The sequence below is a fragment of the Gracilinanus agilis genome, chromosome 1 (genome assembly GCF_016433145.1).
Source record: "Gracilinanus agilis isolate LMUSP501 chromosome 1, AgileGrace, whole genome shotgun sequence".
Lineage (NCBI taxonomy): Eukaryota > Metazoa > Chordata > Mammalia > Didelphimorphia > Didelphidae > Gracilinanus > Gracilinanus agilis.
The window spans coordinates 733,673,219-733,697,813 of NC_058130.1; the positions used below are offsets into that span (position 1 = coordinate 733,673,219).

The 24,595-nt window shown below is 43.2% G+C and overlaps 2 protein-coding genes across 2 annotated transcripts; one reads left to right on the forward strand and one right to left on the reverse strand.

The window, feature by feature from the left end:
- Window positions 1-17,168: 17,168 nt before the first annotated feature.
- Window positions 17,169-18,685, forward strand: INSL3 (insulin like 3). The gene is made up of 2 exons (XM_044658657.1): window positions 17,169-17,337; window positions 18,462-18,685. Exons 1-2 carry the CDS (start codon window positions 17,169-17,171, stop codon window positions 18,683-18,685), a joined length of 393 nt encoding a protein of 130 aa, XP_044514592.1.
- Window positions 18,686-22,196: 3,511 nt separating this feature from the next.
- B3GNT3 (UDP-GlcNAc:betaGal beta-1,3-N-acetylglucosaminyltransferase 3) lies at window positions 22,197-24,239 on the reverse strand. The gene is made up of 2 exons (XM_044658658.1): window positions 23,631-24,239; window positions 22,197-22,757 (listed from the first exon to the last, which is right to left on the reverse strand). Exons 1-2 carry the CDS (start codon window positions 24,237-24,239, stop codon window positions 22,197-22,199), a joined length of 1,170 nt encoding a protein of 389 aa, XP_044514593.1.
- Window positions 24,240-24,595: the final 356 nt, after the last annotated feature.

The window sequence follows — 24,595 nt, forward strand, 5'->3', positions numbered from 1 at the left end:
CCTCTGGCGTGAGGGCTTGCCAAGCCCTTTTCAGAGCAGTGTCCTCCTCTGGTGTCTATCAGACACCCACCTCTCACCTGTGGCTCCAAGCTTCTTGGAGCTTCTTTGTTTCACCTACTGGAAGGAGAATAAATAACTTAGAACAGAAAGGGGTGAATCCTAATCAGATAATGGATTCCCTGAAAATTAGAAGAGATCAAAGAGAAGTCAATAACTCCAGGAGACAGTAAAAAATACTAGAACAAAATCAAAAGATTAAGGGAGGAAAGAGAAGAAAATATGTTAGCAGATATTAAGAACAACCAACCTGGAAAACAGGTCAAGAAGAGATCCTTTAAGAATTACTGGCCTCCCTGAAAACAATGTTTTGTTTTGTAAGTCTAAGCACTATATTTCAAGAAATCATGAATGAAAACTCCCCTAGATCTATTTTGCCCGAGATGATAATGATCTACTAACCATCTCCTGAAAGAAACTCAAAAGGAAAACACTCAGAAAATCATAGCCTGAATCTAGAACTTTCCAAAGAAACAAGTCCTGCCAGCATACAGAAAGGAGCTCAGGTATTGAGAAACAAGGTCAGGATCACAAATCAGCTTCTACTCTACACAGGAAGACAATTGCAAATACAGTATTCTAAAAGGGAAAACAGTTTAAATGGACCTTTAATGGAAGAAAGGACTTTTTAGCATTTCTGATGAAAAGGCCACAACCACAATCAAAAGACAAACAGAAGAGTCAAAAGAAATCTAGAGTGGTAAATTTACTTGGGTCTTCAGAAGGAGCTGAATGATGATGGGGTGCTAACAATCTAAGGGCAATGGGGGTGGGGAGAATAAACAAGGATCCCTTCAAGACCTTAATGTCCTCCCAGAAAGAGGAGTTTGACACAGGAGGCACAAACATCCATTGTTCAATATGGCCACTTGTTGGAGCAATTTTACTTTATTATGCTTATTTCTTACAAGGCTTATTTTGAGGGAGGAGAAGGAGAATAGCATCAATGAAGTCGAGAGACAGAGAGAAAGATGGACAGAGAGAGAGACAGAGAAAAAGAAAGAGACAAAGACAGAGAAAGAGAGAAAGACAGAGACAAAATCAGAAACAAAGAGAGAGAGAGAGAGACAGAAACAGAGAGAGAGACAGAGAGAAAGACTGAGAGACAGAAACGGAAAGACAGAGAGACAGAGACAGAAAGACAGACAGAGAGGGAGAGAGAGGGAGGGAGAGACAGAAACAGAGACAGAGACAGAGAAAGACAGAGACAGAGACAGACAGAGAGAGAGAGACAAGGAGAGAGACAGAGAGACAGAGACAAAGACAGACAGGGAGAAAGAGACAGAGAGAAAGACAGAGAGACAGAGACAGAAAGACAGACAGAGAGGGAGAGACAGAAACAGAGACAGAGACAGAGAGAGAGAGACAAGGAGAGTCAGAGAGGCAGAGACAAAGACAGACAGGGAGACAGAGACAGAGAAAGACAGACAAAGAGAGAAAGAGAGAGAGAGAGAGAGAGAGAGAGAGAGAGAGAGAGAGAGAGAGAGAGAGAGAATTGTTTATCCTTTTTTAAAGATGTACAAAAGTAAACAGAAACAAGTTCCAAAGGAATATATACAAATTAGACAATTTTGAAAGTAATGTGTGGAGTTTATTTATATATATGTTTAGAAGTACATGTAACAAATGGAATTTTGTGATTTCATACATGATATTTTTGTCTTCTGTTGTATGTGTGGAAATTCTCACTTTTTTGGTGTTTATGTTCAGAATTGAAAAAAAAGTTAATTTGAGAAAAAGAGACAGCTCAGAGAGGAGAAATGTCCAGAAGGAAAGGGTGATCAAGAATATCAAACTACCGAAAGAAGTCAAGAAGAATGATGGCTAAGGAACATTAGATTTGCCAATTAAAAGATCATGGGAAATTTCTGAAAGAGCAGTTTCTGTTGGTTAAAAGGTCAGAAGTCAGATTGCAAAAGGATAAGAAGTGAATGAGAGAAAAGGAAGGAGGGGCAAAGAAAGCAGACATACTTCTTCTTGAAGGTTAGCTGAGAAATGAAGAAGTACAGGACAATAGCTAGAGTGGAGGATAAGCATCCAGAAGATTTTTCAAGGATGTTAGAGTCTTGGGCATGATTGCAGACCACAGGGAAGAAACCAATAGAGAGGGAGATATTGATAAATGGAGAGAAGGAGGATGACAGTGGTGTCAAGTGCTGGAGAAGATGGGAGAAAATAGAATGAAGAGTGCCTGACCTCAGACACTTCCAAACTGTGGGACCCTGAGCAAGTCATTTAATCCCAACTGCCTACCTCTTACCACTCATCTGCCTTGGAACTGATACTTAGTATCATTTTTAAGGTAGAATGTAAGGGTTTAAAAAAAAAAAGAGTACTTATAGAGGAAATGATCATCAAAAACCACAGAATAGTCTCTGGCCATTTCCTTAGCCTGGGTAACTGCCTTTCTCAGCCCCCCTCCTCACTTTTATCCCCTCAGTTCTGGGATGTGAATTCTGAGCAAATCAACTCTGACATAGTTCATGGATAGGGTGAGTCAATCTGCTCCCCCAGGGTCCCACTCACTTTTGTAACTTTCCAGAGATTAGAATCAAGACCAAGGTGCCTCTCCCTGGGCAACATTCATTTGTGTGTGTGTGTGTGTTGTCCACACCTTGTTTGGCATTTCCTTGACAAAGATACTGGAATGGTTTGCCATTTCCTTCTCCAGCTCATTTTACAGAGGAGGAGGTATACAGGGTGTTCAGGGAAGACTAGTGCCTCTGGTATGAGGACTTGTTGAGCCCTTTTCAGGACCGCCTTTCTCCCTTCATGTCCACCTGCCACCCAGCTCTCACTTGTGGCTCCAAGAAGCTATATCATGGGCAGCAGCCAAACTCTAGTAAAGCCATCTTGGCAGGTGGGCTAATCCAGGTTGAGGGTAACTGAGAGGCCTTAGACTCATCAGTGAGTGAGTCGAGGAGGTGTCAACTCTAGGCATGGGAAGACTTCCCCCAGTGGAATGAGTGGGTGAGAACAATTTGTTCCCACAGCCATGGAGGTGGCTGAAGCTGGCACCTTGGAGAGCTTAGAGCTTGGTCAGACATCAGAGATGCCAAGGTCATTCCCTGCATCCTGGACCATCACCAGTTGTCCTGTCTTTTGTCTCGCCACCGGACTTTGCTGACTCTGGAAGAGAGAGTGAGGCTGATGATGACTTGGTGTAACTCTGCCTCACTGAAATCCAATTCATGCTGGAGTCAAAAGATACACCATTTTCTATTTTATTATTTCATTCGGTTATTTCACTCTGCATGTTTAGAGACATCTCCATCTCAAATGTTTATATGGGCTATTGGTGCCAACCTGTGGTAGAGCTTTTCAAGCTGGTATTGGTGTGATCAGCCAGTGCTGGACACACTGTATATTGACCCCAACCTAGTGACGTCATTTCGGTTCTCTTCAAGAATCAAGGACAGCAACCAACCAATTGACCAATCTCAGGACAAAGTGTTAGAGACCTTAGTGCCCTGCATATCTGTCCAGCTGAACCTAGCTAATGTAGATTATGTTATGTATGACTTTATACTTGTAATGGAATTTGTGTTTCTTGCCTTCTCAGTGGCTGGGTGGAGAGAGAATCTGGAACAGAAAAAAATTGAATGAAAAAAGTAAAATGAGTAATTAAAAGCAAAACATTTCTGGAATGTATTGCACGACATTTTTTCCAGTCATAAAATGTATATTATTACTAAAAATGACATGAATATGTGTGCATAGTCTTTTTAAAAATCTTCACCTTTTATCTTAGAATCGATACTCTGTATTGGTTCCAAGGCTGAAGAGTGGTAAGGCAATGGGCATTAAATGACTTGCTCAGGGTCACGCAGCTAGGAAGTAGAAATATCTGAGGTCACATTTGAACCTAGGACCTCCGGTCTCCATACCTGGCTCTCAATCCACTGAGCCACCTAGCTGACCCCTATGGCATAATCTTCTAAAAGGAACTTCTGAAATAATGAAACATAGATTCAGAATATTCCATCTATTCCAATAGATTGACCTGTCTATCTATTTCTAGTCTTACTTATTTTCAATCTCTCCTTGTCTACAGGCTTCCCTATCATCCATGAGTGCAACTATATCTCCCTAGTCTTGAAAAAAAAACTCTTACTTGATCCTTCCTTCTCTGATGACTATAGTCCTATGTCTCTCCTACCTTTTGTGTCTAAATTTCTTTTTTTAATTTAATTTTTAAGTAATATTTTATTTCTCCCTCAATTTCATGTAGAAACCATTTTATCATTAATTTTCTCACATTTTTATTTCCAAATTCCTTCCCTCCTTCCCCTCCCATCCCAGAGACAGTAAGCAGCTTGATAAAGGTTATTCATGCGCTATCATATGATATGTATTTCCATCTTCCTCATGTTGTAGAAGAAGACACTTCACTAAAACAAAAAATCTCTTTAAAGTAAAATGAAACATGGTCTGCTTTGATCTGCATTGAGGCCACTAATTCTTTCTCTTCAGGTGCAAAGCATTTTTCATTACGAGTCCTTTGGAGCTTTCTTGGGTTACTGTATTGCTGAGAATAGCTAAGTCATTCCCAGTTTATTGTCATTACAATATTGCTGTTGTTGTGTACAATGTTCTCCTGTTCTGCTCACTTTGTTTTGTATCAATTCATGTAAGTCTTTTCAGGTTTTTCTGCTCTCCATTACAATCACGTGCCACAACCTGTTTGGCCATTCCCCAACTGACGAGCATCCCTTCAATTTCCAATTCTTAGTGTGGCTACATTTCTTGAGAAGGCTGTCTATAACAGATGCCTCTGCTTCCTCTCTTCTCACTCTCTTCTTCCTCTCTACAGCCTGGCTTCTAACCTCATCTTTCAAATAAAACCATTCTCTCCCAAGTTACTAATGATCTCTTAATTGCCAAATCTAATGGCCTTCTGTCAGTCTTTATCTTCTTGATCTCTCTGTAGCCTTTAACCTTGTTGATGTTTCTCTCTTCCTTGACAGTCACTTCTCTCTAGGCTTTCAGGATACCACTCTCTCCTGGTTCTCCTCCTACCTATCTGACTTATCTTTTGGTATTCTCACCTAGGTCATGACCACTAACCATGGGTGTCCCCCAGGGCTCTGTCCCAGGCTTTCTTCTTTTCTCCATTTATACTACTACTTAGTGATCCCATTAGCTCTCATAGATTTAATAACCATCTTCTTGCAGATGATTCTCAAAGCTATTTGTCCGTCTCTAACCTCTCTGCTGATCTTGTCTCCCATTTATCTCCAAATGTCCAGTAGACATCTCAAGCAACTTGAACTCTCTGTCCAATAGATTTCTTAAACACAGTATGTCCCAAACTGAATTATCTTTCACACCCAAACCTCTTCTCCTTCTAAATTTCCCTATTATTGTTGAGGACACCACCAGCCTCCCAGGCCCCCAGGCTTACAACTTAGGAGTCATTCTCGACTCTTCTCTAACCTTCCCTTCCCCCCAACATCCAATCTATTGCCAAGATCAATTGATTTTACCTTTGCTGCATCTCTTGAATATGGCTACTTCTCTCCTTAGACATTGCCACCACTCTGGTGTAGGTCTTGACCTCCTCATCCCTTGAAACTATTAGCAATAATCTGCTGGTGGATCTCTCCCCATGTCAATCCATCCTCCATTCAGTTGTCCGCTCAGTGGTTTTAAAGCCAGACCTAGAGATGAGAGGTCCTGGGTTCAAATCTGGCCTCATATACTTCCTAGCTGAGTGATCCTGGGTAATTCACTCAACCCCCCCACTGCCTAGCCTTTACCACTTTTCTGCCTTGGAACCAATACACAGTATTGATTCTAAGATGGAAGGTGAGGGTTTAAAAAAATTTCCAATTACATGTAAAAGCAATTTTTAAATTTTTAAAAAATTTTTGAGTTTCAAATTCTCTCTCGCCTTCTTTCTCCTCTCTCCTCCTTGAGAAGGCAAGCAATTTAATACATGTGCAGTCATGTAAAACATTTCCATATTAGCTATGTTGCCAAAAGAAATATAGACCAAAGCAAGCAAAAAACCTCTCAAGAATAATAAAGTGAAAAAAAAGTATGCTTCAACCTACATTCAGACTCCATCATTTCTCTAGAGCTGGATAGCATTTTTCATCACAAATCCTTTGGCATTGTCTTGGATCATTGAATTGCTGAGAATAGTTAAATTCTTCATAGTTGATCATCATATGATATTGTTGTACAATGTTGGCCTGGTTCTGCTCACTTCACTTTGCATCACTTCATGTGAGTCTTTCTAGGTTTTTTTTTTTTTTTCTGAAATCATCCTGCTCATCATTTCTTATAGCAGAAATAGTGCAGACTTCTGGGTTAAGATGGCTGCAGAGTAGAAGCAGGGTACTGAACTCTCCTAAACCACCTGCACATGATACCTCAAAAGGACCCAAAAAACAAATCCAGATGAAAGAAGGGACCCCACAATAGGGCGCAGCATTGAAGGTACATGGGATCTGGGCACATCCATGGTATAAGGGGGTGAAATAACTCTCACTAAAACGCAAGCTGATCACCCCCTCCCCCTACACCACCTACAGTGCAAAAGCCAGCGCACAAGAGTTAGAGCAGTGATTCCCAAAGTGGGCGCCACCACCCTCTGGTGGGTGCTGCAGCAATCCAGGGAGGTAGTGATGGCCACAGGTATCTTTCCTATTAATTGCTATTAAAATTTAAAAAAAATTAATTTCCAGGGGGCTAAGTAATATTTTTTCTGGAAAGGGGATACTAGACCAAAAAAGTTTGGGAACCACTGAGTTAGAACAAGGTTGGAGCATTCACTAAGTTCTTGGCAGTTACCTGGGACCACCAGGGGCTGGCTCTTGAGAACAGCAAGACTTAAGACCCCAAGAGGCTAAAGAGCATGGACTTTGAATGTGGACCTTGAGTGTAGACCTTGAGTGTGGACCTAGGGTGGAGGGGTGCTGGACTGTGGAAGCAGCATGCTAAGACTCTTAAAGGAGCCTTGGGCAAAGGAGCGAGCAAGGGGACCACCAGGAGGGTTGACCCTGAGAACAGCTGGACTTGAGACTCCAGGAACCTAAAGAGCACAGACCTTAGGTGTGCGGATAAAGCTGAGAGGGGTGGCACTGTGCTGTGACTCAGGCAAAAACTGCTCCATAGCTCTATAGATAGAGAACTTCCTGCCTCACCCAGACTTCAGACTGAGAAAGAAAAGCAGCATAATAATAATGACAAGCAAAATGATTGATGACACATATTAAAACCAGTGGAAATGTGCATTGGATATGGGGCGGGGGTGAAGGGGAAAGTATAAACATGAATCTAATTTAAATCTTAAAAAAAACAATGGCAAGCAATGCCCAAGACCTCCCCAAGAGAAAGAACAAGAAGAAAGCATTAACACTCAATAACTTCTACACAGAAAAAATCCAGACAACAGAGCAGACGGCAGAGGAGGACAAACAAGTAATCACATCCAACCCTTTCCAAAAAAATGAAAATTGGTCGCAAGCTCTTGAAGATTTCAAATCTGAGATTATGAGAAAGATGGAAGAGAACTGGCAAGAAAAGTGGGAAATAACTCAAAAGGAAATTAACAGTTTAAAAGAAAGAAACTCCTAAATGGAGAAAGATGCCCAAATCAAAAGAATTGATAAGCAAATTGGAGACCAAAATTAAACAGCTGTAAAACAGGATAGACAAAACTAAAAAGGAAAATCAAAAGATTATAGCACAAAACCAATCTCTAAAGACCAGAATTGGGCAAGTAGAAGCCAGTGATCTCGCAAGACAGCAAGAACTAATAAAGCAAAGTCAAAAGAATGACAAAATAGAAGGAAACATGCAATATCTCACTGAGGAATTGACAGATCAAGAAAACAGGTCTAGAAGAGACAATTTGAGAATCATTGGTCTTCCTGAAAAAGCAGAAATTAATAGAAAATTGGACACCATACTACAAGAAATTATCCAAGAAAACTGCCCTAATGGTCTTCAACAAGGGGGCAAAATAGACATTGAAAGGATCCATAGATCACCCTCTACACTAAACTCTCAAAAGTCAATCCCCAGGAATATAATTGCCAAATTCAAGAGTTTCCAAGTTAAGGAAAAAATATTACAAGAAGCCAGAAAGAGATAATTCAGATATCAAGGAGCACCAATCAGGAATTCATAGGATCTGGCAGCCTCCACACAAACGACCACAAGGCTTGGAATATGATATCCAGAAAGGCAAGAGAATTGGTGCTATAACCAAGGATCACCTACCCATCAAAACTGACTATGTACTTCCAGGAGAAAGTATGGGCATTCAACAAGACAGAAGATTTCTAATTATTTGTAAAGAAGAGACCAGAATTAAATGGAATATTTGATATCTAACCACAAAAATCAAGAGAAACATGAAAAGGTAAATAAGAAACTGAGGGAAAAGAAAGAAAACTCTTATTTTTAAATTTGCTTCTTTAAGGGCTTCAATAAGGTCAAATTATTTGTATTCCTATATGTAGAAATGTTATGTGTAATTTTCAAAAATTGTATTCACTATTATCGTAATTAGAAAAATTATTCATAGGGAGAGGTTGGAGTACTAAATGGTCTGAGATGATATGGGGGGGGAAGATGGAGGGAATAGTAGATGGCATCAAGAGAAACTTGAATGAATAAGAAAAATAGGATAATCTATCCCAAACAAAGAGGGCATGGGAATGGGAGGGGAGGAATACTATTATAAGAAGGAGAGGAAGAGAGCATTAATAGGTAATACTTAAATCTTACTCTCAGCGGAATTAATCCTGAGAGGGAAGAGTAGCTATATCCATTGAGATATAGAATTCTATCTAACCCTATGGAGAAAGTCAGAAGGGATAAACTAAAGGTGGGGGAGTAGAGAGGTCAAAAAAGGGAGGGGAGGGAATTAATTAGGCCTTAAAAATAAAAAGACGGGAACAAAAAGGAGTGGAAAGGGAAGTAAACTAAGGGAGGTGATAAAGGGGACTGATTTAAAACAAACCACTACTTTAATAGGGAATAGCGTAAGAAGAAGGGGCAGAACTAGGAGTGGATATCAAAACATTGGGGAACACACAGCTGATAATTATAACCCTGAATGCGAATGGGATGAACTCACCCATAAAACAGAAGCAAAAAGCAGAGTGGATTAGAAAACAAAATCCTACCATATATTGTCTACAAGAAACACACATGAGGCAGGTGGACATACATAGGGTTAAGGTCAAAGGCTGGAGCAAAACCTATTGGGTCTCAACTGAGAAAAAGAAGGGAAGAGTAACCATTATGATATCTGACAAAACCAAAGTAAAAATAGATCTGATTAAAAGATATAGGGAAGGTAACTACATCCTGATAAAAGGCAGTATAGACAATGAGGAAATAACAGTACTCAACATGTATGCACCAAATGGTATAGCATCCAGATTTCTGAAGGAGAAATTGGCAGAGCTCAAGGAGGAAATAGACAGCAAAACTATTCTAGTGGGAAACTTGAACCTCCCACTATCAGATCTAGATAAATCAAACCAAAAAATAAATAAGAAAGAGGTAAGAGAGGTGAATGAAATCCTAGAAAAATTAGAGTTAATAGATATGTGGAGGAAAATAAATAGGGACAAAAAGGAATACACTTCTTTTCAGCTGCACATGGTACATTCACAAAGATTGATCATGTACTAGGGCATAGAAACATGGCAAACAAATGCAAAAGAACAGAAATAATAAATGTAACCTTTTCAGACCATAATGCAATAAAATAATTATTAGTAAGGGCACATGGATAGGCAAATCAAAAATAATTGGAAATTAAATAATATGATTCTCCAAAATCTGTTAAAGATCATTTCTTATAGCACAATAAAATTCCATTAAAATAATAATACCACAACTTGTTCAGCCATTCCTTAACTGATGAGCATCCCTTTAGTTTCCAAATCTTTGCCACCTTAAAAAGAGTTGCTCTAATCCTTTTTGTATAAATAGGTCCTCACCTCTTTAAAAAAAATCTCTTTGGGATACAGACCTAGTAGTATTATTGCTGGATCAAACAGTACACATAGTTTTATAGTATGCACAGTTTTATAGTCTTCTGAATATTAGTTCCAAACTGTTTTCCAGGAGGATCAGCAAGTCCACCAACAGTATGTTTATTGATGTACCAATTTTCCCACAACCCCTCCAACATTTATCATTCTCTATCATATTACTCAATCTTATAGGCATGAGGTGGTTCCTCAGAGTTGCCTTAATTTGAATTTCTCTAACCAATAGTGATTTAGAGCATTTTTTCATATGATTGTAAATAGTTTTGACTTTTTAAAAATCTGAAAACTGCCTATTCATATCCTTTGACTATTTATCAATTGAGGAATGACTTGTATTCTTATAGCTTTGTCTCAGTGCTCTATATAGTTGAGAAATGAGGCCTTTAACAGAGAAACCTGTTGTAAAAACATTTTTCCCTAGATTTTTGCATTCCTTTTAATCTTGGTTGCATTGCTTTTGTTTAGCAAAAGCATTTAAATTTAATTTAATCAAAATTATTCATTTTATATCCCATAGTGTTCTTTATCGATTATTTGGTCATATATTCATCCCTTATTCATAGATCTGATAGGTAAACTATTCCTTACTCCTCAAATTTGCCTATAGACCCTGAATCATATGTCTGAATCATAGGCCCATTTTGACCTTATCTTGAACAGTGTAAGATATTGGTCTATACCTCTTTTCTGCTATACTGTTTTCCAGTTTTCCCTGCACTTTTTGTCAAATAGTGAATTTTTGTCCCAAAGGCTTGATTTTGGGGGTTTATCAAACTCTACACTACTATGATCACATTGTTTACCTAATCTATCCCACTGATCTACTGCTTTATTTCTTAGTGACTACCAGATTGATTTGATGATTACCATTTTATAATTCAGTTTGAGATCTAATACCAGTTGGCTACTTCCTTTCACACTTAAAGAAATTGTTTCCTTGATATTCTTGACCTTTCGTTCTTCCAGATGAATCTTACTTTTTTTCTAGCTTTATAAACTGTTTTTGGGGGTAATTTGGTATATGGCACCAAATAAATAAATTAATTTAGGCAGAATTTTCATTTTTATCATTTTGGCTCAGCCAACTCTAGCAATGAATATTTCGCCATTTGTTTAGATTCTACTTTATTTGTGTGACATGTGTTCTGTAATTGTGTTCTTGAAGTTCCTGGGTTTGTCTTGGTAGGTAGACTCTCAAGTATTTTATATTGTCTGTGGTTATTTTATTTTATTATTTTTTAAATATAATTTTTTATTATTTTTTAATATTTTCCCAAGCTTCCATGATTCATATTCTCTTCCTCCCCTCTTCCCTCCTCCCTCCCAGAGCTGAGAAGCAATTACACTGGGTTGTGCGTGTATTATCACTCAATACCCATTTCCATATTATTCATTTTTGTAATAGAGTGATCTTTTAAAATTAAAACCCCAAATCCTATACTCATATAAACAAATGATAAAGCATATCTTTTTTTTCTGCGTTTCTACTCCCACAGTTCTTTCTCTTGATGTGGATAATGTTCTTTCCCATAAATCCTTTGGGATTGTTCTGGATTATTGCATTGCTACTAGTAGCAAAGTCCATTACATTTGGTCATCCCACAATGTTTCAGTCTGTAGTTATTTTAAATGAAATTTCTCTTTCTATCTCTTTCAGCCAGATTTTGTTGGCAATTTAGAGAGATGCTGATGATTTATATAGATTTGTTTGGTTCATTCTTCTAAAAAAAAAAAAATCTTTACCTTCTGTCTTAGAATTGTTACTAAGTATTGCTTCCAAGGCAGAAGAAGAGCTGTAAGGGCTAGGCAATAGGGGTTAAGTGACTTTCCCAGGGTCGCACATCTAGGAAGTGTCTGAGGGCATATTTGAACCCAGGACTTCCCATCTCCAGACCTGACTCTATCCACCAAGCTACCTACCTGCCCCTTTGCTTTATTATTCTTAAAGGCCTAAAAGCAGTTGGGTGGCCCAGTGGATAGACCATTAGTCCTAGAGTCAGGAATGCCTGAATTCAAATCCTACCTCAGACATTTACTAGCTGTACAACACTGGGCACGTCATTTATCCTCTATCTATCCCTGTTTCCTTATCTGCACAATGGTAATAATTATAGCACCTTCTTTTCAAGATGAAATAAGATAACACCTTAAAAAAACAACTGACACATACAAAATGTTTTGAAGATGTTTCCCTCCTTAATGGTTTTCCTTTGTTATAAGGGAAATTCCAAAGGTAAGAGGAGTAATCAAGAAATGACTCATATAACTACGCATCAATAGAATAATGGAAAAAGTTAAAATAATCTTTCTTAAAGACATTTTCTAGGACTTAAGAGGATCTAATGCTGTGTGGATTTTTTTTTCCTAAGAGAGAAACTATAAACTACAGACCTGTGACCTTGACTTCAATTCCTGGAAACATCCAAGAATTTGTTATTTCAAGGAAGGTTAGTAAACATTTAGAAAATAAAGTAGGGTTTATAGAAAGGCGGCTATCTCATCGACTTTATCAAGAACAGGTCATACCAACCTAAAGGGGTTCCTTTTTATTCCCCACAGGGTAACTCAGGGTTAGGTCAGGGGAGTGAAATTGTTAAGTTTATATAAGATTTTAAAAAATGATTAAAATAAAATAAAAAAGATTAAAATGATTTAAATTAAAAAAATTAAATTTAAAAGAGATTAAAATAACAAAATAAAAATTTTAAAGATTTTAAAAATAAGATTTTTAAAAAGATTTTTAAAAGGTGGGGGCAGTAAGGCAACTCAGTGGATTGAGAGCCAGGCCTAGAGATGGGAGGTCCTGGGTTCAAATTTGACCCCAAGACATTTCCTAGCTGTGTGACCCTGGACAAGTCACTTGACCCCTCCCCCCCATTATTTATCCCTTACTGCTCTTCTGCTTTAGAACTAATACAAAAAGTAGAGGTAAAAAAAATTATTGGCAAATATATTTTTATATGAAAAAAAATAAAAAGAACTGGGCCCACACACTGAGCCAAAGATCTGACTTTATTTTGTGGACAAACAATATAGGAGTCAGAGGTCTGCAGCCAAGCCCAGTCTGCGTGGCTTGAGATGTCCAGTTTCCAAGATGCAAACAATATAAAGTCTGGGCGATGACTCAACAGGGATTATGAACAGGGTCAGGTGTTCAGAACTTGTTCAGATCAGGGGGACCGGAACAGGCTGATGATTATTCTTTATGGATGGATGTCAGTAACAGGGGTTATGACCAGGGCTCCCCCCTGTTCTCCTTTCCTTTCTCCTGTCGCTTGGTTAGGACACTGCCAGGCTAGGGGCTCCGCCTCCTCGTGTCAGAACCACTGGAGCGTGTGACAAGGTAACGGGAAGTGTATAGGCGCTTTCATCATGGCAGAGGCTTTGATTCCTATTCCTATCCTATCCTCTTTAAATCACATAGTTACAGCTTATCAGGCAATTATAGAAGAATCCTTAGAAGTGATTAAAAGCTACTTGAGTAATTTCTTCTTACAATATCACCTTTATTTCCAAGTATATCCATCCCCAAAGGGGAACATTATTATGAGAAAAATCAAAAAGAGAGGGGGAAAAGTGTTCCAGCAAAAAAAAAAAAAAAAAAAAAAAAATTTTAACCCTTCCCTTCCATCTTACAATCAATGGCAGAAGAGTGGTAAAGGCTAGGCAATAGGGGTTAAGTGACTTGCCCAGGGTCACACAGCCGGGAAGTGTCTGAGGTCAGATTTGAACCTAGGACTTCCCATCTCTAGACCTGGCTTTCAATCCACTGAGCCACCCAGCTGCCCCCTGTTTCAGCAAAATTAAGCAGCACATTGCCCGGGTTTGATGACACATTCAGTGTTCCACATCCCTAGTACCCCACCTCCAGAAAGAAAGTGGACAAGTCGGGTACCTGGGTTGTTCAGTAGATAGTCAGGCCTGGACACAGAAGGTCCTGAGTTCAAATCTTTTCTCAGATACTTCCTGGCTCTGTGACCCTGGGCAAGTCACTTAACTAACCCCAGTTGCCTAGACCTTACCACTCTTCTGCCTTGGATGTGATACTTATTATTGATTCTAAGTCAGAAGGTAAGGGAGAAAGAAAGGAANGGGGGGGGGCAAGCTTATACATATAATTATATGGAATGTAGTTTTACTTTTGTTTTGCTCTTTACATTTACCTTGTTAAAGTCATCACATAAAACCTTTTCCTGGTTCTATTTATTTGATACCACTTTGGGTATAGTAGAAGGGGCACTGGCTCGGGCATGGAAGTACTAGGTTTTAAATTCCGATACTTCACATCTGTGTGATCCTGAACAAGACACTTAATCACTCTGGGTCTCAGTTTTTGCACCTATAAAATGAAGGGGTTCGACTAAATGACCTCTGAGGTCCCTTTGAACTCTAAATCTATAGTTTTATTCCATGATTTTGCATCAGTTTATAAAAGGTTTATTAGGGAGGCAGCTAGGTGGCTTAAGTGGACTGAGAACCAGGCTTAGAGAGGGGAGGTCCTGTGTTCAAATTTGACCTCAGATACTTCCTCTCTGTGTGACCCTGGGCAAGTCACTTAACCCTAACTGCCTAACCCTTGTCTTTCTATCTTATAATTGTTAATAGGACAGAAAGAAAGGGCTTTAAAAGCACTTCCCTTCACAATCTCCAGTCTGTCTGAAGGCCACTCTTTTTAGGGGCCTTTGTATATTTCTTGCCCTTTGTCTATGTGAGATTATTCCCTCCCCAAACCCTAAAGTGACTGGCACCATGACCCACCCGAGGGTCCTCTTTTCCTTCCCAGGTTAAGACATGGATCCTAAGTAGGAACTCTTAGCTGGTGCCCGAAGGATGCTTGCACCAGCTGGTCTTCATTTCACCTTAGTCAATTCCTTCGCTAAAATCTAAGAGACCAAACGGCATTCTAGATGAGCTGGACCACTAGCTGGTCTCCAAAGTGCAAAGACCATCTCCTGACCCCCTGCTTTTGCATTCTCTCCCCCCCCCCCCCACCACCACCTACTTGTGCATGGGCGGCTCCCTCTCTCCTCACCTTGATGCTCAGATTCTCAGGTCAGGTAGCTAAGTGGCTCCTCCATTGGGAAGCCTGCCCTGATCTCCTCAGCTATGATGGATCCTTCCTCAATTTTCCTTCCACTATAGTTATTTGTGGATCTGATGTCCCCAGGGAGACAAGCCAGGGGTTACCTTGGACTCTTCACTTCCTCTTGGCTCCCATCCAACCAATGGGCAAGTCCTGTTGTGTCCACTTTGGTATTATCTCATCACAGACACTCCCTTCTCTCCTTTGACACTGTCTCCCCCTGAAGCATCATCGCCTCATCATCTCACACCTGGGCAACTGCCAGAACCTGTTGGTTGGTCTCCCTGCCTTAAATGTCTTCCCATCCCATCCTTAATAACGGTAATAATAATAATGATGATGATAATAATAATAATAACCAGCATTTACATAGCACTTCAAGGTTGGCAATGTGCGTTACAAATATCTTGTTTGATTCTCACAATAATTCTATGAGGTAGGTGCCTCATCTTACAGATGGAGAAACTGAGGCAGGCACCGACTTAAGTGACTTGCCAAGGGTCATTTAGCTAGCAAGTGTCTGAGGTCAGATTCTCACTCAAGTCTTCCCAGCTCCAGATCCAGCCCCCATTCCATCCTCTCCTTAGCTGTCCAATTGGTCTTCCTAAAATACTCAGGTCTGAGTATAGAACCCCAGTCCTGCCCCTTATTAATTTATTTTTAACCCCCTATCTTCTCTGAGGATCAATGCTAAGTATTGGTTCCAAGGCAGAAGAACAGTAAGGGCTAGGCAATGGGGGTTAAGTGACTTGGCCAGGGTCACCCAGCTACTAAAAATATTTGAGACCAGATTTGAACTCAGGTCTTCCTGATACTCTGCGCCACCTTGCTGCCTCTGGAACATAAGCGCCTTGAAGGCAGAGACCCTTTCTTTTTGTTTGTATTTGTATCTTCAGGCATAGTAAGGACCTGGCCAATAGCATTAAGAAATGCTTGTTGTCTCCTTGCAGAACAGCTGGAAGTGGAGTCTGGCTTGTTCTGCTTGGTACCAGGGTAGAACCCGGAGCTGGGGGTAGAAGCTGCAAAGGCAAATTTTGGGTTGATCTCAGCAAAAACAACCCCTAAACAAACAATATCCAAACTCAAAACTTCTGAATGTTTTTGTTAGAAAAATTTAATTAATTTAGAATATTTTTCCATAGCTACAAGATTCTTGTTCTTTCCCTCCCCTCCTCACACCCCTCTCCAGTAGCCAACGAGCAATTCCACTGGGATTTATATGTGTCATTGATCAAGACCTATTTTTTATTTGAAAATTTTTATTTAATTAATTAAATTAGAATATGAATATTTTTGCTGTTCGGTCATGTCTGACTCTTCGTGGCCCCATTTGGGGTTTGCTTGGCAGAGATGTTACAGTGGTTTGCCATTTCCCTTTGCAGCTCATTTTATAGATGAAGAAACTGAGGTAGAGTGAAGTGACTTGCCTAAGGTCATCCAACTAGGAAGTATCTGAGGCTGGATTTGAACTCAGATCTTCCAGACTCCATCCCTTACACCACTAGATGGATGTTTAAAACTGAAAAAGTGGGCTGTGCCACCAAGGCAGGTGGTGGGTTCCTCACCCCTGGAGAGCTTCAGGCAGGGGCTGGGTGAGCACGTGTTGGGGGCATTCAGACATCCTGAGGACCCCTCTGTCTCTTGTCACACGGACGCATCTCGGGCTCCGCTCCAGCCTCCCCCTCCCCGTGGCCTTCTGGTTTCTCCTCCAGAATCTCTGCCACATTCTGTATCTCCCTTCTCTTGGGCCTCTCCAGCCCGACAGCCACACTGGCCTTCTCCTTGGCCCCTACGGTGCTCCCTGTTCCTCCTTCCCAGGCAGGGACTCCAATCAGAACTGGAGAAATGCCCCCAGGGAGCCTGCAGCTGCAGGGGGGTGTTGGAGGAGGAGGAGGAAGGGGCCCAAGGGAGCCTGGGGGAGGACTATAAGAACAGAGGGCTCCCCTCCTGCAGGCTCATTAGCAAAGAGACCCATCAGCACCCTCTTCGGACCCTGTGCCCAGGCCATGTCCCACCTGCTGCCCCTGCTCCTGCTCCTGCTCGTGCCAGCTGGGGGCTGCTGGAGGGAGGAACCCCAGAAACTCTGCGCCCACCGCTTCATCCGGGCCCTCGTCCAGGTCTGTGGCAGCCCCCGATGGATCCTCCCGGAGGGACAGCAGGACACCGGCGGTGACCGTAAGTCCTTGGGTCAGGGCAAGGGTGGGAAGCCCCTCGTATCTCCGTCCCTTCTCCCTGGGGCCCCCGGGTCTGTGAACCCCAAAATAAGAATGCCCGGAAAAGTCCAACTCCTTGGGAAACGGAGGCTTTAAAAAAGGGAAACAATGTGCCTAAAGTTACCCAAGTGGCAGCAGGTCTGAGATTCAATAACTCCCAAAGCCCCCAAATCAGCGATGCCGTGACTGCACAAGGATAACCCGCGTCCAAGCGTCTGCTATCTCAGGGAGGGGAAGATCATTTGGAGCTCAAAATTCAGAAGACTAATTTTACCTGTGATTGGGACTAAAATAAATATTCATTTTAAAATTAAAAACAAAAAACCACACAGTGATGCTAAGTGGGGAGACTCGAGACAAGCAGCAGCGTGGAGGGAGGAAAAGAATCCAACACTAAGAAATCGACTTAGTATTCTCAAGCGTTTCTGTCCATTTTCTCTTTAGAATCTCATCAACGGCTCTGTATAGGAGGTATTCCAGGCTTTATTGGGCCCATTTAATCCAATGAGGAAGTAGACAGAGGCTGGGGGAGAGGGGGGCGAGGGGAGACCAGAGTTCAGATATGGCCACAGACCTTTAATAGCCATGGTGTGTTGGGGGATGGGCTGGAGAGCTTGGCAGGTGGCTGGAGTCTGAGTACAGAGAAAGTCACCCAGCTTGTTTATTTCATTTTTCTTATCTGTAAAATGGGAATAATAATATGGACATCTCCCTTCAAGGACCCAAGGAGATATTCCCAATGCCTTTTGCAAACCTGATTATTATTATTATCGACAATAAGAGTTTAGAGGGACCCTAGTGTCACCCATTCCAACCCTCTCATTTTATAGAGAAAACTGAGGCCCCCAAATGGACTCACTGATTTGTCCAAGCTCATAAAAGTAGTGTCAAGGGCAGGATTTGATTCCAGAACGAATGTTCTTTTCTGCTCTGTCACACAGAGAGGTTAAGGTATCGGAGGTGTTCGTGTGCTTCTGGGGGGTGGGGGGAGATGAGGGGGGCACCGAAGGGGACCTGGGAGGTAGCGGAGGACACGGGGCTGGTGTTGTCCGGTGCCTTCTCCCCACCTTTGTCCCCCTCCTGCAGAAGAAATACTTCAGTGGCTGCAGAACAGACCATTCCGGGACCTGGCACCAGATGCCAGCATGGACGAGAACCTGGACGGGGGGCCGGCCGCAGGCGCGGGGGAACCGGAGCCTCCCTCGGGCATCCGGAGGGCTCCACGTTGGCGAAGAGCCCCCAGCCCGGCCCAACACTGCTGTATCAATGGCTGCACCAAACAAGACCTGCTGGCCTTCTGCCCCCATTAGCCCCAAGAGGGAAACGGGCCCAGAGAGGCCCACTGACTCCTCCAAGCACTCCCTAGAAGGTCAAGAGGACCAAGAGCCTGGCTCGAGCCTGGTCTCAGGAATGTCCCCAGCCTCAGGGGCCCCGGCACCAAAGGCTGGCCTCACACAGGCGCCATCCCAGGAGGCTTTACTAGAAAGCCCGTAGTTTCTGGAGGAGAGAAAGAAAACCAAGAGGTCGTTGGCTCTGCTGACCCCCAACTCCAATGATCTGACTTCCAAGTCCCGCACTCGGCCCTTGGTGATTGCCCCAGTAAAAAGACCCGAGAAACTGGCAGAGGGCTCTGTGTGTCTGTGGTGTGTCGGGGGGATGGGGGGCAGACCCTGGCCAAGAGCACCCCTGGCGAGCGGCACGGGGTGGCTGTTCCCCGCTGGAGTCCAAGGACAAGAACCTTTAAAATGGGTTTCTTCGGATCAAGCTTGGGGTGGCGGGATTAGCCCCAGTTTGCAGATGGGGAAAAAAAAAATCCTCTTTTCTATAGCTCCTTTTCACTGGTCAAATGGGCTGGATGGCACATCTAGCTCTCAATCCTGTCATCTTAAGATGTTCATCCTCTACCCCAACCCCAGACTCCCCCAGGGCAGCTAGGTATAGCTAGAGTGCCAGAGTCTAGAGGCAAGAAGACTTGGGTTCAAATCTGACCTTAGATACTTTCAATCTGTGTGACCCTGGGCAAGTCACTTAACCCCAGTTACCTAGCCCCCACCATCCATACTTAGTATCTACTCTAAGACAGAAGTTAAGGGTTAAAAAAAAAAATACACTTACTCATTCCCTTTCAATCTGTGTGACCCTGGGCAAGTCACTTAACCCCAGTTACCTAGCCCTCACCATCCATACTTAGCATCTATTCTAAGACAGAAGTTAAGGGTTTAAAAATATATATACACATATTCATCCCTGGTAGTTATCTCAAAAAACATTTTTTTTTTAATGAAGAAAGAACTCACATCCCTTTCCCTCCATTGGAGACTCGACAGGGGTCCAACGGGAGCGTAATTACAAAGTCGTTTCATTACATCTTAAATAGCTTCCCTTGGAACCTCCAAGGAAATGGGTTCTGGGTCGCCTTCAGAGATGGTGGATGGGGAGAGACCCAGGCACGGAGCTTTCCACAATCATTTCGATGGGGAAGGCGTGGACATGGAGGCCCTGGCACTGTGTCTGCCCCATCCCAGCGCCCAAGCCCCAAGACTTCGGTAGCTTTCAGTGGAAAGCACTCCCCCCCCCCCCCCAGCCTCCATTTACATCTTGGCACCTTTTCCTCAGATTAATCATTGACACATGACTCATCCAAGGGCAGGGAAAGTGGTTGCTGATAAAACCAGGCCTTTCCAGGCAGAACTTCTCACTCCAGAATTCACTGTTTCAACCCATTTCCTGTGCAGGGCCAGCAGCTAATCTTGGCTTAAAAACCAAGTCCCAAGTCCGAAGGACTTTCCTTTCCCATTATTCTTACGCTTTATCCCTCTCTATTCACTCTGGGTTTCTTTCTTGAAAATGATCCTCCGTCCTCCATCCCTGTGCATTCGCCCTGCCTGGAATGCCTCCCCTTCTCATGTCCACCTCTTAGATCCTATGGCTTCATTCATTCATTCATTCATTTATTCGTTTGTTTATTTATTTATTTATTAAAGCAAGCTTCCCTTCTGTCTTTGAATGGCTGCTAGGTCCCGGTTCTAAGGCAGGAGAGCGGTGAAGGCTTGGCCATGGACATTAAGTGACTTGGCCAAGGTCACACAGCTAGGAAGTGTCTGAGGCCAGATATGAACCCAGGACCTCCATCCCTGGCTTCTTTTAAGAGTGAGCTCAAATCCTACCTTCTGTCAGAGGTTGTTCTTGGCCCCCCTCCCTTCTTTCCCCCTTGCTAGTACCTCCCTGACCTATGTTACCTTTTATCCATTCTATTTCTCTTCTAGGTACCTAACTATTTATTAGACTGTGAACTCCACGAGGGCAGGAACTGCTTTTTTTTCCTTCTCTCTTTGTAACTCCCACACTTAGCACCATGTTTAGCATTTAGTAATGTTGAATAAATGTTTGTTGATTGACTTTAGGAGGTGGGGAATCTAACACTTTTTACAGATGAGGAGAGCTGGGCCATGGGAGATCCAATGAAGGAAGGAACGGGAATTTATTAAGTGTCTACAATGGGCCAGACCCTTTAAAAATATCATCTCATTAAAAAAATAAAATAAAATATCATCTCATATTATCTTCGTAACAACTCCTGGAGATTGGAACTATTGTTATCCCCATTTTGGAGATATGGAAACAAGGACAGAGTTAAGACTTCCTAGAGAGTCAGGTTGGGGAAGAGAGGAAAGAGGCGGCTCACATCTGTCTCCACTCTTGATTCCAGAACAGATTGCAGAGAAAACAAACAAACAAAAACATGTCTCCCTTTATTATGGGGGAAGAAACCACAGGCCCTGCAGAGCTTGCCCTGTGCATTTCTACTCTTCCCCCGGCCTCTCAGCCTTCACTGGTAAGACACAGAGATTATTCCTGATCTCATCTCTAAAGAGAGCAACTACATGCAGCCTTTTGGGAGACATAGGTGGCACAATGGATAGAGTGCTGGACCTACAGTCAGGAAGCCCGGGCTTCAAATCTAGCCTCAGACACTAGCTGCATGACCCTGGATAAGTCACTTAACTACTACCTGCCTCAGTTTCCTTGATTGTAAAATGAGGATGATAGCATTTACTTCCCAAAGTTCTTCAGAGGATCACATGAGATAATATTTGTAAAGGGCTTAAAGGTAAAGTGCCTGGTACATAGTATATGCTTAATAAATGCTTGTTTGTTTGTTTTTTGTTTCCTTCCTTCCTTCCTTCCTTTCTTCCTTTCTTCCTTTCTTCCTTCCTGCCTTCCTTCCTTCCTTTCTTTCCTTCCTTTCTTCCTCCCTCCCTCCCTCCCTCCCTCCCTCCTTCCTTTCCTCCTTCCTTCCTTGGATAGAGCATGCAGCAAACCACTTCCCTCCTTCAGGTTGGTAATCTTAGCCTCTTCTGCTCTTCCTCAAACGGTGGCCTTGTGCCCTGGTTCCAGCTGTCATCTCATCTGATCCTCACAGCAGCCTAAAGAACTAAAAAAAGAGCAGGGACTCCTGCCCATATCACAGATTGAGAAAATCGAGGTAGAACATAGAGAAGGAATTCACCCAAGATTCATTCCTGTTGGGGGTGCTGCAGAGACTACTCAGTGTCCCCCTTCCCTCCCCCCCAATAAAGCTCACAAGATGTGTTCCTCACAACAACCCTGTGAGGTAGGTAGTGTTCGGTGTTCTCCCTACTTTACAAAGGAAGAAGGTAATGTTCATATGAGGGGAAATGATTTGGCTAAAGTCACATAGCTAGTGTCAGTTAGAAGCTATGAGTTCTGGCTTCTGTTCTTCCAAGTATCACATGCTCTGTCAGGCCCTCCAGGGTCCTCTCTCCCAGCCTGATTCCACCGGACCTGTGGGCCAGTCCCTCAGTTCCATGGGTAAAGCAGTGCTAATTTACCACATTTTGGTCCTGGCTTCTTGAGGGCTTTCCACATGAGAAGCATCTCATAGGGCAAGAAACGATGGACCAAGAGCAGTTCCTTGTAAAAGCAGGGGTCGAAGGACCCTAAGCGGGATGATGGTGAACGGACACCCACCATCCTAATGCCCGAATGGCTGGTTGGTGCCAGCCCTTCGTGCTCCAGACACATGCCCATATAGACATCGTCGATGGGGATGAGGGGTATTAACCGGGAGGCACGCCGGATGGCCCCGGTCGTGAATCGAGACATCAGGAACCCGCCACCTGCACAATAAGGGGGGTACCTATTTTCCTTCACCACCAGCTCCGATACGTAGTACTTGCTCCATGGTACACGGATGGGTCCCACGTGGCTGATGACATAGCCGGAAAACAGGTGATTGTCCGGGTTGTGACCCTGCAGATACACCACCATGTTGTCTGTGTGGGCAAAGACATCGTCATCTCCATTGAAGATGAAGAGGGCGTTGGGGCAGTGGACAGCCTGCCACTCCAGAAACAGCACCTGGCAGAGAGGAAGGAGAGCAAGAGATAAGATGCTGAACCTTCCCAGGGGCACCGCGTTCACCTGTCTAGTGTCTCTGAAGCTCTCTGTGGTCCAGGAGGCATTTTCCTTAAATTCCTTAACAAGTTGGGAATGTTCACAAATAAAAAAGTAAATCTAGGAGAAGTGGAAAATAAATACCAGGTGAATTTGGAGGGAGGGGACCCTGGGAAAGACCTCTTAAAGAAATTGGCGCTGATCTACTGGACCCTAATTCTGACAGCTTACATCCTGATGTCCCTCAAGCTCGGAAACCCTGGGCTCGAGATTCCCTGCCGGCTTTGACACCCTGGACTCAAAGGTCTCCATTGGCTCTGACGCCCTGGGATCGAGGGTCTCTGTTGGCTCTGACACTCTAAGATCTCATGATTCTATGAATTTGGTATTTAACATTTTAGAAAGGTCTCTCCAGGATCAAGACTCACCAAAGCTCTGCTGGTAGTATACCAACCAGTGAAACCCAACGGGAGCAATACTGCCCTGGTCCCGTTCTTTATTTCAGAGGGGACACTAAAGACCAGACGGACAGTCCTTGCCCGAGATCACCCAGGAGCAAATTGTAGACGGGCGGAAGGAGGACGGCGATGGAGGCCCCCGGATGACGTCCAGTCCCGGGTTCTTCCCCTCCTTCACCACACTGCTAAGAAGAGGAGCTGGAGAAGACTGATGCTAATTGGGGGTGTCGGGGAGAAGCTGGAGAAAGACTTCACACCATGGGACGGGTTTCAAGGCTGCTTCCAACTTCTAAAAGTTGGGCAGGGGTAGGGGGTGGAGTTTGGAACCAGAAAGGAGTGAGGTACCTTGTCATGTCCCATGCCTGGGTGTGACTCTCACCTGCTTCAGGGTCAGATTGAAAAACGAGTCCCGGAAATCCCACTGGAGAATATCACCATAGGTCTGGGCCTCCATAGCCAGGAGCTGATTCACTTTTTGAGCCTCCAGGACATCCGAATCGGTGCCTACCAAGAAGAGGCGGCGAATAGCGGCTCCACGGACCTCCCGCTCCTCTCCCCATGTCTGACGAAGGATTTCCCGCCTCTCGTAGTTCTTAGGTGATGACTTGATAGCCAGGAGGAGGAAGACTGGGGCCGAAGTCCCGGGGGACTGCTGTGTGCACTTATTTGGGGGAGGGCTCTGAAGGATGCGGAAATCTCTGCAGTGTTTGTAAAGGAGGAAGTCCTGGATATGCTTGGGCTGAGACGAGAAGCCAGACACACTGATCATAGAGGTATTGGTAAAGCAGGGTACCAGGGGACGTTCAGACACCTTTAGGAGCTGGGGCTCTAGAACACTTTGCTGCTGGGGCTCAGGGGAGGTCCAGACTTCCCAATGGGTCAAGAAGGACTCCGAGAAATCCTTATGGAAGAGGAGAAATAAGGTCCCAACAGCTAAGCCCAGGACGAGCAGGACCTGGACGCATCCTTTCTTCCGTCCTCGAATCATTTCCTGGGATGCAAAGGGGAGGAGGAGAGGTCCAGTAAGAGAAAAACTTAAGCTTGGGGAAATAATGTTGATCCTGAACTTATGTGTGGCCTTGAGCAAGTTACTTCCCTCTGGGCCTTGGTTTCTGCATCTGTAAAATGAGGTTGAATAAACAATCTGTTAATTTCCAATCTAAAGTTCTGTGTTCCAAGGTCATGTCCAATTCCCATACCCTGTGTTCTAAGGACCCTCCCAGCCCTGACATTCTCTGTTCTAAGGACCCTCCCAGCCCTGACATTCTCTGTTCTAAGCTCCCTCCCAGCTCTGACATTCTCTGTTCTAAGCTCCCTCCCAGCTCTGACATTCTCTGTTCTAAG